The following is a 17,760-nucleotide window of genomic DNA, read 5'->3' as shown; positions in this document are numbered from 1 at the left end:
TTGAACTAAAATTCTAGTGAGGTTAAATGTTCAATGATCGAAGTTTTCTGTATTGAATCTAGTGATTATTGAGTGTATACATCTAAATTTTAATTTAAAAAACATGATTTATGACCATGACATCTCCAAGCCAGATCTTATCACTTTCATCCAAGAGACAATGAATGATAGATTCATTAAAAAAAAAAAAAACAAACACTTTTATTCTAGCTTATCTCGTTTAATTTATTTATTAATTATTTATTTATTTGGATTGCTTGAGAAAGACTAGTATGGAAATAAGAGGGGAAATTTTGATGTGACTCGCCTGATTTTTTGTGACTCACTCCGACTCACTAGGATTTAAAAAGGACGAGTTGAGTCACAAAACCTAGTTTTCCAACAATGCGTGTATCTTTAAAAAATATATGAAATTTATGTAATAATGAGAATAAATTTCCCGCTATATAGGGTCAACCAATTAAGGTAATACATCAAATAAAATATATTACCTCCTTAACGGCCAAAAGGAAAGCCCAAGAAAGAAGGAACAATTAACTAATGGGGACAAAGAGAGAAAAAATTTTGGTTGTTCATTTCCTTTTCTATCTGTAATCTTATAACTAGTTTAATTATATAGGATGACCTCAATCCAATCACTTTCAATTGAGATTAAGAGTTTTTTGGGAAAAGATTCAAATCAAGAATGAACTTATTCTGAATTCTGACCTAAGAAAGGACATGTTTTGATTGCGGGTAAGAAAATGCTATCCGTTTGTCCGATCACTAACGTCAATATCTTGGATGCTGCCCAGCGTCCAAGATTTTGATTTCTGAACTTTTTGGATTTGCATTAGATATGGTTTAAAGGGGCCTTCTCTTGCTGATGGCAATGCTGAAGGTGGGGTTGGTCTGTTTTTTTTCTTAGTCTATTTTTGTATGTTGGTGATACTAGTTTTTTACTTTATTGTACATTCTTTCTTTCTTCTTAATCAAATGAATTTTTAACGAAAAAAGAAAAAATAATGAGAGACTGCACGGAGGCATCTTTAACACATTTTACCAGTACCTAGGCTTAGACATATGCAAACAGGTAGCTATCCTTTTCCCTATGCTTATCTATCCTTACAAATTAATTGTTTCACTTTCACCCCTCACTTTCACCCCTCATGGGTGAGGCCTTTTAGGCCTGAATTTTGCAAAATTGGGTTTTCTGTATTCCAAAGCTAAGAAACGTTAGGCTAACCCCAGCCCCTTTACTGCTGTACACTATTGCTGCCAGCAAGTCAGAGGTCTATGACCGTTTCAATGAGCATATTCCATGTGTCACCCAACACCGACAACTTGGTTCTTCTTCACATAAATTCAAATCAACCGGAGATTACGTTACTGAATTCATCTTTTTTTGAATGAAAAAAATGGTGCTCTATGATAGTGATCATAAATCGCATGCCTAAGTCCTCATTAAATAAGAATCGCTTTTGACAAGACCAACAAACAATAGTGGAGTGTGCCAATTCAAATCCACTATCAGTCGATTCAAACAATGATGAGGCAAAGGCTTCCTTCCACTAAGTTACCAACTCTTTAGTTACTGGGAGATATCACCATTTGTAAGTATGGTGAGTCTCAGTGTAACTAAGGCAAGATCCTCCTTCCAAATTTCCAAATTTAAAAGAGATACAGGTACATGCATGTATATTAAATTTTGGTGTATGTGTGCTATATAAATCGCCATAAGGGGAAGGAGGGGGTTATCAATCCCCAGTATACCTGGTTCCTTCTCTGTCTCTCTCTCTCTTTCAATCCATGGCGACAATTTTGATTCTAGCAGTTTTGTTTCCCCTGGTCTTTTTCTTCCTAAAAGTTGCTTATGAAATCATCACATGTTACTGGCTAACCCCAAGACGCATCAAGAAGAAGATGGAAAAGCAAGGAGTTTATGGCCCCAAGCCTCGGTTTCTAGTTGGAAATATCCCGGACATGGCTACCCTGATCGGAAATTCCACCTCCAAAGACATGGATTGGATCGACCATAACATCGTCGGTCGCCTCATGCCGCATTACGTCGCTTGGTCTAAACAATATGGTACAGTAAACTACATAAATACACAATCACCATCACATCAACTATACTAATTGGTTGAGGTTAGATTGCTCTGTTTCTTCATGGCTTCCTTCACTGTTAATAATATGCTTATACAATGGTGGGTTAAGTCTGTTACAGGTAAACGATTCATATATTGGGTTGGAAGTGAACCTCGGATGTGCTTGACAGAGATTGATATGATCAAAGAGCTTTTGTCTTCTAAATACTGCCAGGTCTCAGGTAAATCATGGATACAACGACAGGGGACTAAACACTTCATTGGAAAAGGCTTATTGATGGCTAATGGCAATGACTGGTACCATCAACGACATATAGCTGCTCCTGCATTCATGGCTGAAAAGCTCAAGGTCCATACACTTCTCCTAAAAAAAAAAAAAAAAAAAAAATCTCTCCTTTTTATCTTTCGGTTTGTAATAATGGAGGGTTTTTTTTTTTTTTTTTTTTTTCCTGTTTTTTTTTATCTTTTGTGTTGCAGAGGAATATGGGGTACATGGTAGAATGCACAAAACAGATGCTTGAGACACTAGTGGCTGTCGTCAAATCAGGAGAAACAGAAATTGAAATTGGAGAATACATGACTCACCTTACTGCAGATGTCATATCTCGGACTGAGTTTGATAGTAGCTATGAGAAGGGGAAACAAATTTTCCATCATCTTACTTCACTGCAACATCTCTGTGCTCAATCAAACCGTTACGTATGCCTACCCGGTAGCCGGTAAGTTGTCGTTTCTTCTCCATATGGTCGGTAAAGATTATCTGTCTCTTAATTCTGTGGCAGACACTCAGAATGCTACCACCACTTCCATATTTCAATATTCTTCCCTTTAATGTTCAATGTTCCTTTCCTCTGTTTTCCCTATCACTATCAAAGTTGCGTTTCGGTCTAAGACACTAAGGAAAATCATTTTGTCTTATATTCAAGTGCTCAAATTGATCTTGTATTTGGTTGTTTAGGTTCTTTCCTAGCAAATTCAATAAAGAGATCAAAGCTTTGAAGATGGAAGTGGAGAAACTATTGATGGAGATCATTGAGAGGAGAAAAGAATGTGTTGAGATTGGTCGTAGCTCGTCTTATGGAAGTGATTTGTTGGGGATGCTTCTTGAAGAGACCCAGAAGAAGAGAGCAAGTGGGTTCAGTTATACTCTTGAGATGGTTATGGATGAATGTAAGACTTTCTTCTTTGCAGGGCATGAGACCACTGCACTGCTTCTCACATGGACTGTTATGCTTCTTGCGACAAATCCATCTTGGCAAGATAAGGTCCGTGAAGAGGTGTTCCAGGTCTGCAATGGAGAAGCTCCCTCAACTGATCAACTCTCCAGGCTGAGTGTGGTAAGCATCAGATTATGGTATAAGGTTTTGGATTTCTTTGTCAAGCTTTAGTTATTGCTTTATATAATTAACACTCTTCTCTCTGCAGTTGAACATGGTGATCAATGAGTCCCTTAGGCTATACCCACCGGCTTCCCTTCTCCCTCGAATGGCCTTTGAGGATATCAAATTGGGTGAACTTCTTATACCGAAGGGGCTTTCGATTTGGATTCCAGTACTTACAATTCATCACGATGAAGAATTGTGGGGCAAAGATGTACATGAATTCAACCCAGAGAGATTTGCTGCCAAGTCATTTGGGCGGCCTTTCATGCCCTTTGCATCGGGGCCTAGGAACTGTATTGGGCAGACCTTCGCAATTATGGAAGCTAAGGTTATATTGTCCATGCTGATAGCGCAATTTAGCTTCACAATTTCAAAAAATTATCGCCATGCACCAATCAGTGTTCTTACTCTTAAGCCTAAACATGGGGTTCCAATCTATTTGAAGCCTCTAAGTCCATGAAAACTTGTATTGAGGACCTTGAGGTTGAGTTCTGAGGATGTTTGAGACTTGAGAACAACTAATAGAGAAATAAAAGTATACTAAGAAAACCTTTCTGAGCTTCTTACCATTTTTCTGTAATCAGTGGACTTGAAAAGAGTATAGAGATCACAATTGCCCATTACTGAGATTTTCATTGTTTATTGTTTTAAGAATATATAAACAAGAAAGAATGAAGCATGGGGGAAGAAATGGATAAGCTGCAATACCATAGAAAAATGATTAAAGAGGGAAAACACTAAGTGAAGAAAAGGTTTCTACTCTGCTTTTCATCTTCTATACAATTAAAATGATGGCTTGATTCCCAACTCAAATCAGACTGAACCAAGTGCTAAGCTTTCAATTTGAAAAATAATCAACTGGGACTAATGTTGAAACACAGTAGGCCCAAATGCTTTTTCTTTCTCGTTTTATTCTGCTCAGCCAACCCATCATATCATCTCCTCATACTGGTCTGTGATACTGCTCTTCCCACCACCCAACCCACTTTTAAATTTCTTTTTCTAAGAGAATGTACTAGTGCACGAGGCTCCTGCCACTGTAGGATCCGAGAAGGGTAATAATGTACACGAGGCTCCTGCCACTGCATGGTCTGAGAAGGATAATAATGTGCGCAGCTAAGAGATGTAGAACTTATGCAAGGATCACTATATGAACAATATGAAGTTGGAACATAAATCAGTTTCTACTTGAGATAAATTTTCATTTCTTGGCATAAAGCAAGTAATAAAATTGTTCAAGGAGAGTTTGTCAGTAGTAACATTTGGAATGCCAAGTAGGATGGTAAGGTCTCCAAATAGATTCCAAAACTAACTCTATTTCTGAACATTTGTGCAGGCATGCAATAGATCATGCTTTAGTGACTATATGATTTCCTCATAAATATTTGACAAGTAGTGCTTAAACATCAAAAGAATGTGATGTTTTCGCATATAGTTTTTCCACCTTTTCTCCATTGAGTAAATTGCTTAGAAAACATTCGTAACCTCATTATGATGGTCCCAAATCTTGGTTTTTGGCCCTCCAAATGTACCAAAAGAGTGAAAGGACCTTTAAAAGAAAAACAGACACTTTATTCCTTTAATTTGATTGACACTATTCTTTACAAGGCAAAACAAGAAAAGAAACCCCAAAGAAAAAGAAAAAAAAAAAAAACCGGTGAGCAAGCTTGGGCATTGATCTTTGAGCCGTTATATTTTTTTTAGGTGAACGGAAAATTAGTTAAGTGATAAAGCAGAGTACATTGACAAAACCCAAAAGGTAGACAAAAAGGGCCGAGGACCCCATTTAAACACTAAAACAATTAAATGATGATACATAAAAAACCAGGTGATGCATGAAGGGAAAACAATTAAACAAAGATGATACACCAACCGCTACATCCTAACTAACTCCAAGGGCTACTGGCCAATAACCTCTTAGGTGAATTGGCATTGCCTTACTATGAAACAGACCTTTTTTTTTTTTCATGTGTGTGTTCAAGGGATCCCCTAGGAACCTTACAGGGGAAAAGATCCACAGAAGGCTAGAATGAGAGAACAAGAGAACCACAACCTTCTCGAAAAGTAAGAAAGATGGTAATAGATCTGTAACTTAAGTACCATCATAGGAACTTAATCCATTGACCAAGTGTCTGAAGCACTCTCTACCCGGGTAAGCCCTGGATCAGCCCATGAAATAGACTCCAAATTGAGTCACTAGGGCTGCATGCCACTATCTCAAGGACAGCCAATGAGAGTTGTGACCACAAGTTTCGGCTACTTTAGAATCTATAGAGATTTTGGAGCCTTTCAATAGTAGGTCATGCATGTATTTTATTGAATGATATGATAAGATGAAGAGATCCTTGACTTTGCAAAATAATCTGGATAGATTCTATGTATTGAAATCTCATTAGATTTATTTTTTTCTTGGGTTGGAAAATCTCATCGGATCTGGGTAGCAATAGCCTTTTAAATTTAGTTACCTACAACTTATTGCTACATCCTAAAAGGAAGCTGGTTTCATCTCATCTTTTTCCACCTTCAGGGCACAACCAACATTCTTTTAGGAACTTTTTTTCAAATCCGGGAATGATTTTCCTCCTCTATGCAGTCCCAACTGCATCTTTTGTCTGGCATAAAGCTAAATATTACGAATAGTTATACCTCAAGGTCCTTCCTCTATCTCAAGTTTCAGCTTAGATAGAATTGGCGAAGTAAGCATTGAAAATCCAAGATTACTGGAGGACCAATACTTAGACTAGCAAGAGGATGCATAAGTGCATACAAATACATATGACAATGTATGAATGAATTTGAGTCTGAAATTTGACACTTAAACCAGAATACAACTAGGTGGATTATCCATCGACTCCACAATGGACCATGCATACCATAAACCATACTACAGTTACAGTAAAAAGATCATCTCCAATTAATTGGATGCCCAATTAATGTCCAAGTGCTAGGAGGACCTGGAGATACATGCCCCACCCATATATCAGTATGCATGTCCACAGTCCTCTCAGTCCTTAGATCAGTAATTGCACTTTCAATTAATTGGAGAGGAACCGAATCATTACAGTCCCTCCAACAAAGAGGATAAATTAGGATAGATGATCATTTTGAATCAATGATGAAAGATATTTTCTTTGTGTAGCTAATTTTTTGAGGATATTTTAGAACATGATACTGAAGGATAAAGAAAGAACAGCAAGCTTTATTCTCTACATTGGGCCAAAATATAAGAATTCAGAGAGAGCCATTAACTAAGATCAAGATAGTTGGAAAAAAAACAAAAAACAAATAAGGAGAGTGATCTCTGAGCTGGCGGGGTGGGGATCCAGCCAATGGAGAGGATAAGAGAGTTCATAGTTGGAAAGGAAAGAATAGAAAGAGTTGCTATGACCTACTCCACCAGCTCAGAGACCATTAAGATCGATGAATTGGAAGCCCAAACTTGATTATAGCCAAATTAAGAAAAGCTTTTTTTCATTTTTTTTTTTTTTTTTTTAATTTGATGTTACATGTTTAGAAAAATATGAAGAATCCTCCAATAGGGATGGGCATTTATTGCGGGAAGATGATGGAACCCATGGGTGGAATGTGAGACGGTGTGGATAATAATATACCCACCAAACATAAGCTCCCAAATTTTTGAAAGCAAGAGAGACTGAAGAGTACTGAACAAGAAAGAGGAACTGAGAGGGCGAGCAGATCTATATATGTTGAAAGAATGCTGTACTCTTTCATGTAGGGAAGAGACACAGAGAGTAAACTTAGAATGGGAGAGGGTATGGAAGACGTAAATGGTTAATATGGGGCGATAGTGATGGTGGCGATTATGAACGTAGTGGGAATGACAAGGTTGGTTGAGAGACAAGGAAGCAATACATCGTTGTGTTTTGTGCCTTTGGTGCCGTGTGCGGACAACCTCAACTCCACAAAGCCACCGGCCTTTCGCTGTTTTCCTCTCCATTAGACTGTAGCCACTCAACTCAAGTGCATCTGCGTCCTCTTCAATGACCCTCTTTGTCTCAGAGTCTCAACATCAATCTCAACTGAAACTTCAAGCATCCCAAGTACTGTGACATAATTGACACTACCACCATTGCAATGTAATGATACTATATCATCGCCACGATTTTGGGGTTGTCCAAATGTCCATGGATTAAGCATTTAGCACAGTTTTTGGGATTTTGGGATAGTAATTTTCGTGCAAAACCTTTTTTTTTTTTTTTATAATATTTTTCTTTTTCTTTTGAGAAATTATAATATCCTCTAAAAATAAGTTTCAATATACCAATTACCCACCTGATTTTTAGTTTATGCAAAATACTCAAAATAAAAATCGATTGATATTACAAAACTACCAAAATAGTGCCCTGAAGGTGGTGGCTGAAGCGATTAACCATTAATATATGTTATAAAAAATTCCAGCAAAGGATCTCGACAAACATCCATTAAAATCAATAACAGGGATTTAAGGTTACTTAGAACACATTGATGGTGTATTCCTCCAAAGTAATGCAGCATTCTGTGATAATCTCCGACGAATACTTATTATACAATGGTTGAATCTCAAGCTTCAAGATGGAGAGACTCTCTCTTCTTCACCTCAAGTGTAGAGATTAAAGATATGTTGTCCAAGTACAGTTTCAGCCCTAGATCACAATTTAATGGACACGATCATTCCAAATGGTGTGATCTTAAAGGATAGATTTTAAATTAAATTTAATTACATTAAAGGGCAATTCCACTAAAAGTGCAACCTAAAAACCCCCGATGATAGAAACTTCTATTACATTTTTTTCCACACTGCTAGCATCCACAATGTATTTGCGGGCATGGAATAAAATCATCATCATAAACCCTTATTTAGTGTTCATCAATTCGGGAATGCCTTAACCAATGAATATACCCAAAAACATTTGAAATATTTTACAAATAATTTCTATTTAATATAATTGTAAAATAAAATACATTTGCAAACAACTTGCTCACTTGGATGTTCTCCCTAGATAGGTAGCGAAAATATTATTGAGTGTCATCACTGCATTCACGTTTACATCTTGTACGGCACGCTATCGATGTGTAGCCTGTCCTATCGATAGACATCAATCATTGGTACAACACAAATGTACAAGGCATGAACCTAACAGTAAGTGCCTCTCAGGTATGGGAAAAGAAACTATCATAAATTCCTATTGAAAAACACAATTAATGATGAATCATTCAAGAATTTCCATGGGTCAACACAACATGTGTCAGTGTCTACATTTTCATACTAATATAGATTAGAGTATCCAAGTTCATTCATAGTTGTGAACAAGTAAACGGTACAAATATATGGCAGTTGCACATAAAAAAAATAATAATAATAACTAATATAAAATTATCATCAATAATAATAATAACTAATATAAAATTATCATCAATTTATATAATCTTATTAAATTGGATTTGATGGATATTCGGCTAATATCAAAATATCCAATAATCTTCCACATGTACATCAAAGGCAATAACAAACTACTTAAACAATCATGTTCTCAACATGTTTATTAAATAGAACAGTGTGAATCCCTTTATCATAGGGGCAGACAAATTATCTGCATAGCCAACTTTGGCAATCATTACATCGCTTCATTGTATGATCTCCTGAATTAGATGATATTTATGCTCTATATGTTGCATCCTCTGATGAGCCCTAGGTTCCTTAGCTTAAGTAATGACTCCTTTGTTATCACATAACAGGGATATAGGGTGTTTAAAGAGTTTAGGTACAACCTCAAGATCAGTCAAGAATTTTCTCAACCACACTGCTTCCTTAATTGGCTTCACAAACTACCAAAATACTTAGCTTCAATCGTAGAATATGTTGTTAATCTTTCTTTTTTCCTCCTTGTAAATACCCATTCTCCTAACATGAACAACATCTCAAAAGTGGATTTTCTATCATATTTATTGGTCTAGAAGTATAAGTTAGTATATCCTAAAACCGGAATATTGTTAATACCTTAAACAAAGAAATAATCATTTATCCATCTCAAGTACTTCATAATGCACTTGTCAATGGACCAATGTTCTGATTCACAATTAGACTGGGATCTACTAACCATAGAAACTGCATGACTGATATCTAGTCTTGTACACATCATTGCATATATAAGACTTCCCACTAAAAGAACATAAGGAAACCCCCCCCCCTTTTATTAGTATTTATGTCCTCGCCGGTTTGATGACATTGTGACTTAGAAAATGTAATGTTATGTCAAAAATGGACATTTCATCTCTTAGAGTCTTGTATTCTCTTCATCTCCAAAAAATTTTCAATGTAGCTAGCTAATGACAATTTCAACATCTTGAGTTATCATTCTCTCACATGTCACAACCTTGATACATAGTTCATGCAGGCCCAAGCCCATCAAGTCAAGTCCAAGAGCAATGAACTAAAAGAGTACCGCCCGAAATCAACAAAACATTGTTAGTGGAGAACCTCTACAATGTCACTTGACCTAGCTTAATGGAATGATGATGTGGAGAGTTTCTTAGTTCTTGATGACACGGCGGCCCCTCCCCCAAAGATTCTCTTGGTCCAAGTTTCTTTAACTATCCCACCTCCTCTTGCTCTTCCCTATGTCAAGAAGTTTCTCTTCCCTTGTAAGCCACAAAGAAAGTCCACTTGAAAATTATTACTCACTTTGGAATGAGAATAGAAGTATTAAGCGTTGCGTCAAAGCATTGGAGACCTCAACTCTTGCATCAAGGTATTGGAAACTTCCACCATTAACCTCTTTTTAGTTTTTAGTTTCGTGGTTTTGCACTTATCCTTTTTTTTTTTTTTTTTTTGAACCACCACATATGTTGGAGATCCAAACTGGGAATTTATTATAGCTCTAATATCAATGCATGGAGGGTCAGTTATGTCATTTCAAGTCATTGAGAAAAGCCTATATAAAGGCTGGTTGAATTCTCTTGTGGCATTCAGTTTTGAAAATTTTTTTTATCTAATCCTAACAGCATCTTGTGCCAAGTTACCCTAAGATTAGTTTCCAATTGAACAGGAAAAGCGATGAATTATACAAAACAATGAGCATTTTTTTGGTGATAAGTAAAAGGAGCCATCCCCATACGTATGAATTAAAGTTTTGGATCATTATCATAAACTTATTTTATAGTTTTAGTAAGAAAAATGTCCATAACATGTTTCCATTGTGCCCCATACATAAGAAGATTAGATTTTGACAATAATAGAGAATAGTCAATCCACTTTCAACTATGTAACAAAATTTCATATAGTGACCCAATCATCAATCCTTGCAACTTGCAAGAAAGTTTTCAAATCGTTTCTTGAGTGCCCCTATGGTTTGTTCTAAGCCCATTGGATGATCAATGGTCTCAGCGGACAGGTTTTAATATTTGTATCTACAGATTAAGGTTATGTTTGATATGTATTATTGGAATAGATTATAAATCTTGAACACAAATTCTTTTTTTTTTTTTTTTTTCCTCACTTTAGAATGTAGTCTAAACTCAAATAAAAATAAATTGATTGCATAATCATGATTTTTGAAGAATGGGACGACAGGTACGTACGTAAAGGTTTGATATCCACTTCCACCACCTTAGTTATTGCCAACTCCATAGTGCTTGTGCTTGGTAAAAAGATTTGAATTAGTTGAAAGAATTTGAATCTTCTGCTGCCACTTTCTCTTCCCCTACTAATTGTTGTCTCCATCCATGTGAAGGAAAGAAAGCACCTTACCTACTTACCATTGCTATCCATATTGAGAAGTCAAAGTTTGTGCTCAAGGGTTGACTTTGGTGGATATGGTTTGGTAGTGGGGTTTGATCGATCTCATCAATGGATACTTCCAAGTTCCCATCAATTATGGTTTATGGTTGGGCTACAAAATTGTCTCACCATCATCTCTGTCGTCCTCTGTTCATCAAAGTAATGATTAATATTGGATTTTTGTCCCATATGATCTTGTCATTTTATTTATTTTTTATTTATATATTATGTTTAATCGAATTGGGTTACTTTTTCTAATTATTTTTGTATAACCCATCCCTAACACCAAGTTATTAAGGCCGTTGAGTTCTGTTGGTAACCGGTAAAAATATATAGTCAAACCTTTTAGAATGGGTTATGCATATCATGTAGTTCAGGCTGTCTTTGATATGCATTATAGCCGATAATGTATTTTAAGAAATTATATAAAATACAATTTTAATTTTAAAAAGTATATTATATGACTTCAATCGCTTTCAAAACATAATAGTATGGTTGTATTTAGAGTTAAGATCTTTAGGTATTACAGTAGTCAAGACCTACAAAATATAGGCGTTGATAAGATGCGACGATAAATATATGTTAAATAAACAGTGGGTGCAGATGTTTAAGATCATAGGTGGAAGACTAGATTGTGTTGGGTATGCATTCTTGGAATATGTCTCTAAAACACATTATTAAGTGAGAAAAATATAGAAGAATTAGACTTCATAATATGTTCTAGATCCATAATTTATTCTAAGAATGCATACAAAACTAATCGTAAGGTTGCGTATGATATGATTTCTTAGAATGTACTACCGGCCTAAGATGAATTTCAAAACCGTATCAAATGAGATGAAGTCATCCAAAATCTTATTTGATAGGTTTCACTCATCAAAAAAAAAAAAAAAAACACATTAGTCAAACAATCAAGCTCTGAACTTTATTAATATTTGAGTACATCTAAGGTTAAACTATAGGGTGGAGAGGCTCAACTAAGTAGATAAAGACATCCAAATTCCTAGCGCTTAATTGATGTGGGGATTATTGACAAACCGATTGAAACAAATATAGATTTAATTTTAGGTTTTATGATAATAAAAAATTTGGTAATTTTTAATAAAAATTAAAAGAAAAAAAATCACATTATGTGAAACATGTTGGATGAGTTACACTTCAGCCTTAACATAACCCATTGATTAATCATCGTTGCCAAGCAAAATTTCTCTCAACCAAAATGGAGGGCGTTTAACCCACCAACCATAGGAAAGAAACAATGGTAGAGGTTCCAGACCTCTGTATTGAGGTGCTGAGGAATACAAAGAAAAGAAAGGAAAGTAAACTAACAAAGAAATATCATCAGCCAGAAATTGAGTAGTGCAACCACCAAAAAGGGCCATTGATTTCAGCTAACTATCCCTGCTTGACAATTAGAGAGAACAAAGATCAAATACTAAATCTATAAACTCCCTAACAAGCAAAAGGGGATCTTGTAGAAGGCATTGGTCTTTAATCCAATACAATAATCCAATTCTTTACTGTGGCTGCCAATAGTGGACAGTGAAGGGCTGAAGGCCTTCACTTTAAAATAAGCCCTGGACTCGCCCGCCCATAGTTTTATGCCCAAGTAAGTTGATGGTCCATGCATTGAATGGGCTAATACCATTCCACAATAGCCAAGGTTGTGAGTCAACCTTTCCATGGAGGACAGGGCCCAAGTCAGCTTGACTCAAAATCAACCCAACCCTGACTTCTGCTGCCGGTTGGATTGTGAAAAGCTAATTCCTATAAGCTGGGCTTGAGCTGAGGAGTCAAATGGCCAAGCCCAATGAAAGCTCATTTTCCTTTTTATGTAAAGGTAAAGGGCTGGGCTGATTAAATGTTGTTCACTTGATGGTATTCTGCAAATTTTGGATTGTTATATATATATATATATATATATATATATATTTGCCTTTTTGGCCCGCGGATAGAAAGGACACATTTTAACTCCCTAACTTTCCCAACCATGGTTTAAGTATTAGGAATCAGTCTCAGCCCATATCAGACAGTTTTACCCCCACTTTTGGTGGCATTTTTTAATTTTTGGGTGGCAGATGAGACTAAGTTGAAATCCCTACGATATAGGAAGTCCAACATGAGGAACCCGATTCAAGAGAAACTTTCAAAGAAAAATTTGGATTTTGGGTGCAACAGGAACATGCCAGATCAGTTGCCAAAGTGGTTTGGACTCCAAAGCACTAGAACCATAGCAATTAGTCAATTCAAGATGATAGATAAAAGATATAGAGAATTTTCTGAAAGAAGTAGCCGCCCAAACATAACTAACACGTTGCTCCAAAACAGATATTGGTATAGATAAAATATTATTAACAATCGATTCAGGCCACCAAAACCACACTAAATCAGCTTCCCATGAAAAGGTATCGAAATCAATATAATCAGCAACCCTTGTAGGAGAGATGAAGAGGATAAGGGGCAGAGTCGATAGTAATTCCTGGAATCCAAGGATCTATAGAATGTCCACAGGTAGTTCTAATGAAGAGCTCCTTCAACAAAAGAGTTTTTGCTCTGAAAGTTGATTTTCAACCCCATGAAGCACGCAAGAAATTTCATGTAGGAAAATATTTGGTTTCATAAGCTGATACCATAAAGATTTTGGTGGAAACAAAGGCTCCCAGGATTTTTTGCAGAGAAAGGCTTTATTCATCACAATGCTAATTTTAGCATTGAACCCTTGAGACATTTTTTATTTACAAATCGTAGACCAAGCAACAGTGGGGACAAGACTCTTATCTCCATTTGACCAGAAGAAGGATTTACAAGCCTTGTCTATCGACTTGAGAGTGCTCATAGGAAGTTGAAAACATAGCATATGTGTTGGTGTATGATGTCTTGTATTCCGTCGCAGTTTAATCCAGAGAGTACTGGTGCAGCATCTAGACAGCCAGGACGGCGGTCCAACTACCCGGTTAGCGGGCCGTGGGACGTAGGCAACCTTGCCGAACCTTGTAAAATCCGTGTGCATTGTTTGTTTTGTTTTTCCATTATCTTTTGCATCGTTTTAGGGTTACGTTTCTACAATATGGTATTGAGGGAGAGTAAAAAAGTGGAGTTAGTGAGAGTGAGTGTTCCTGCTAAGCTTAAGAATTTAGATTTCCATGATCGAAGGCTAGTGTTAACTCTACAAAGAAAAGCTTGACGGTCTGCCTTTGAAATTTTACTTGCTTTGAAAGGCAAACCCAAATAAATATCTCTAGTATTTAAATGGTGAATCCCAAACCTCTCAAGCAAAAGGCATCTGGTAGAAGACTAGGCATTGGGACTAAAATGCACTTTGATTTTATGTAAATAAAGGCTTTGACCAGAATAAGAACAATATTCCTCTAAAATCTTCTATATATCTTGTGCTTTGGATTGTTGTTCTTCCAAAGAGAAGGAAGTCTTCCGCAAGAGCAAGGTGGAAGATAACTTCATTATTGCAGGAGATGTTCATTCCATGAATGAGCTTTGTTCTAAGATGCATGGCCATATGAAAATAGAGTACTTCCACACATAAAACAAAAATATGTAATGAGAGCAGATCTCCTTGTCTTAGTCCTCTTGAAGGGCTGAATATAAGAAGTGGAGAACCATTAAGAAGGATGGAAATTTGAGAAGAAGAAATACAAAACATGACTCAATCCACTCAAGAAGGAGTGAAAACATAACTGAGAAGAGCAAATTCAATAAAATCTCACTCCATCCTATCATAAGCTTGACCCATATCCAATTTAATAGACATAAAATCAAACTTTCCCCTTTTTTTATGAATACTATGCATTAGTTCATGAGCAATAAGAACATTGCCTTGGATATAACGGCCTCTAGTAAATCTATTTTAAATGAATAAATTCAACTTATGGAGGAGAAGACTTAACCAAGGAATATTGATTTTAACTGATGTTACATGAAAGACAATCAACTTTCGGCGTCAGGGTAACGAAGATTTTATTTACATTTTAACTAAAAAAATCCATTGAAAAAGAAAGATTGGATAACTGATGTTACACTTGCACCCACAAGGTGCCAAGCTTTGAGAAAGAAGTCACTGAATAAACCATCAGGCCTAGGATCCTTAGAAAATTTCATAGATTTAAGAACTAATAGGATTTCTTTAAGAAGTTGGTAGAGCGAGGAGAGATCTATTATCTATATCTATGACCTAGGATTGAAGTAAGCTTCATTAATGGTCATTGGAGTATTGCCATACAACTAGAAGTAGTGCTGTTGAAAGGCTGCAGCTATATCTCTTCTTTTGGTTAAAGTAAGACCTTGATGATTATAGAAGAAACAAAATTGTGAGCTCTGCGACCAATAATAGTAAGATGAAAATACCTCGTGCAAGCGTCACCTTGTCACACATATTAGGAAGAAGCCACACATATTAGGAATTCAGATCAGATTCAAGCTGAGAAATGCGATTTTGTATATTACCCACTGTGTACTTGTTCCAATGCTTCAAATTTTTACTCGGATATAATAATTTGTTGCATAAAATGATTGACAGAGAACCTGAACATGCTTGATTCCAAGCTTCATCCTCCACTGTTTTAAAAAGTTCGGCTCAAGCAAATAAATTTTTTAAATCAGAATGGCTTTAGAGACAACTCTGCGTACCCAAAGTATCCTGAGGATGAAGATTTCATGGACCACTTTAGAATGAGGATGAATAGACAGTCAATCCTGAATTGAAAGCAAATGATCCAACCTTTCTTCAATTCTATGAACACCTTGCCTGTTGTTACTCCAAGTAAAAGGATAACCCAAGGTGGAAAAGTCAAATAGAGAAGCTGATTAAACGAAATTTAAGATTGCAGCAAACTGAGCTTGGTGACATTGGTGGCCTTCCCTTTTATCTGCGGAAGACAACAAAGAATTCCAGTCTCCAAATAGCAGCTACGGTTGAGTAAGATTATCACTTAAAACTTGAAGAGAATTCCACTGCTAATGTTTAAAGTGGATCTCGAGTTTAGAGATGTGGCAATAGAAAACCAATGACTTGATGAGGAAGAAGATGATACGAAGACTAGGATAGCCTAGTAGTGGTAGCTTCAACTTGTGGAGCTTCCACCCAGGGGAGGAGGTCATGGGATCGAACTTTGTCGTAGGCTTTGTGTGAGTGTGTGTGTGTTTATGTGTTTTCTTATTTATTCTGTACCCACCCGTGGATTGCCCAAATGGTTAGGGCGAACTAGGATTGTGTGGATTAGATGCACCCCAAACACCTTGGTTAACAGGAAAAAAAAAAAAAACTGACCACTATGCCATCATTCCACATCAATGGAAGTCATCTTGCCTGATTGGTTGAAGGATTGAGAAATGATTTCTTCACAAAGAGCATGAAGATCTCTCATAGCCATGGGTCGACCCAACCCATGATTGTTGAAGGAAATGATGATCATAGCGCCCTAGGTGGTTGTATCCTGTGAACCACCAAAGCTTCCTAGGAATACACTGACACAAAATAGGGTATTGAAAAAGGGAAAAAAACGCTGCCAGACAGCGTTTGGTACCTTAGACATATGGGGAAGTGGAATGAGGCTGTGAAAAGATGCCCATGTTTTGACTCCATTTCTCCATGTATTTGGGCATACACAACACTGTTAGGTAGCAATCTTTCTCCCATTGAAAATTAGGAATTATCCAAAGTGGTTGGAGTACTAGTATGCATGGATGGACATTGATATTTGTTGATGCATGGGCTATTTAGATCATTCTCTAAAAATCCAATGGTAAAATTTGTCGCATCACTCTTCCATGTGGCAAAACTAGATGTGCACTTAATGGAATTCTTTCCTAAAATGGTTGTGTGGAAAAACAATATTGCTTTCTTTATAGCACTTAAACAATTAGTCATAAGTACAATTTTTTAAAAGATGGTTCATACTTGGTTTTCCTTCATGCAGAATTTTTTAATAGGCATATCATACTATCATACTATTATATAAAAGTATGTACTCATGTTTCGTGGCTAAATTTTTCTTAGATTACTTTACCCTTCTTATTTATTCTTTATTGTTCTTATCTTTTCTATTTTTTGGGTACCCTTGATTCTTTTTTATAAATATTAATTTCATTATTTATTTAAAAATTAGTTTCTTTAATAAAACTCCTACGCCCTCCACACACTCTCTCTCTAATATTTAGAAACTAATATTAATTTCTTTATTCTATCAACAAAAAAATAATTTCTTTATTAACTCTCACACTTTCCCCATCTCTCTCTCTCTCTCTCTCTCTCTCTCTAATATTTAGAAATTAATATTTTAACAATTTAGCTTTTTTATTCTTCTAAATCTCTCACGTCCCTCTCCTTAATCTCTCCTCTTTTTTTTTTAGTCTCCCACTTTCCTTTAATATATAATATAATAATAAATTTAATAATTGTTCGGTATTTTCCTTTTTATTCTAAAAAATCTTTCTCCCACTCTCGATCTCTCTCTCTCTCTCTCTCACGTCTCCCTTCCTCCATTTATCTTTCTCTTTTCTT

General features: G+C 36.1%; 1 protein-coding gene across 1 annotated transcript; it reads left to right on the top strand.

Moving 5' to 3' along the window:
• Positions 1 to 1,734: 1,734 nt before the first annotated feature.
• Positions 1,735 to 4,098, top strand: LOC122080059 (cytokinin hydroxylase-like). Its single transcript, XM_042646930.1, has 5 exons — positions 1,735 to 2,068; positions 2,207 to 2,436; positions 2,565 to 2,806; positions 3,046 to 3,424; positions 3,513 to 4,098. Exons 1-5 carry the CDS (start codon positions 1,789 to 1,791, stop codon positions 3,927 to 3,929), a joined length of 1,548 nt encoding a protein of 515 aa, XP_042502864.1. The 5' UTR covers positions 1,735 to 1,788; the 3' UTR covers positions 3,930 to 4,098.
• Positions 4,099 to 17,760: the final 13,662 nt, after the last annotated feature.

The sequence above is a fragment of the Macadamia integrifolia genome, chromosome 5 (genome assembly GCF_013358625.1).
Source record: "Macadamia integrifolia cultivar HAES 741 chromosome 5, SCU_Mint_v3, whole genome shotgun sequence".
Classification (NCBI taxonomy): Eukaryota; Viridiplantae; Streptophyta; class Magnoliopsida; order Proteales; family Proteaceae; genus Macadamia; species Macadamia integrifolia.
This window is presented reverse-complemented; position numbering and strand designations above follow the sequence as displayed.

What these genes read in the sequence shown, in the direction of transcription:
- LOC122080059 (XM_042646930.1), top strand. Translation starts at nt 1,789, where the DNA reads ATGGCGACAATTTTGATTCTAGCAGTTTTGTTTCCCCTGGTCTTTTTC. An exon ending in TCATGGCTGAAAAGCTCAAG is followed by an intron (nt 2,437 to 2,564) that starts GTCCATACACTT and finishes TTTGTGTTGCAG; the next exon opens with AGGAATATGGGGTACATGGT. An exon ending in AACTCTCCAGGCTGAGTGTG is followed by an intron (nt 3,425 to 3,512) that starts GTAAGCATCAGA and finishes TTCTCTCTGCAG; the next exon opens with TTGAACATGGTGATCAATGA.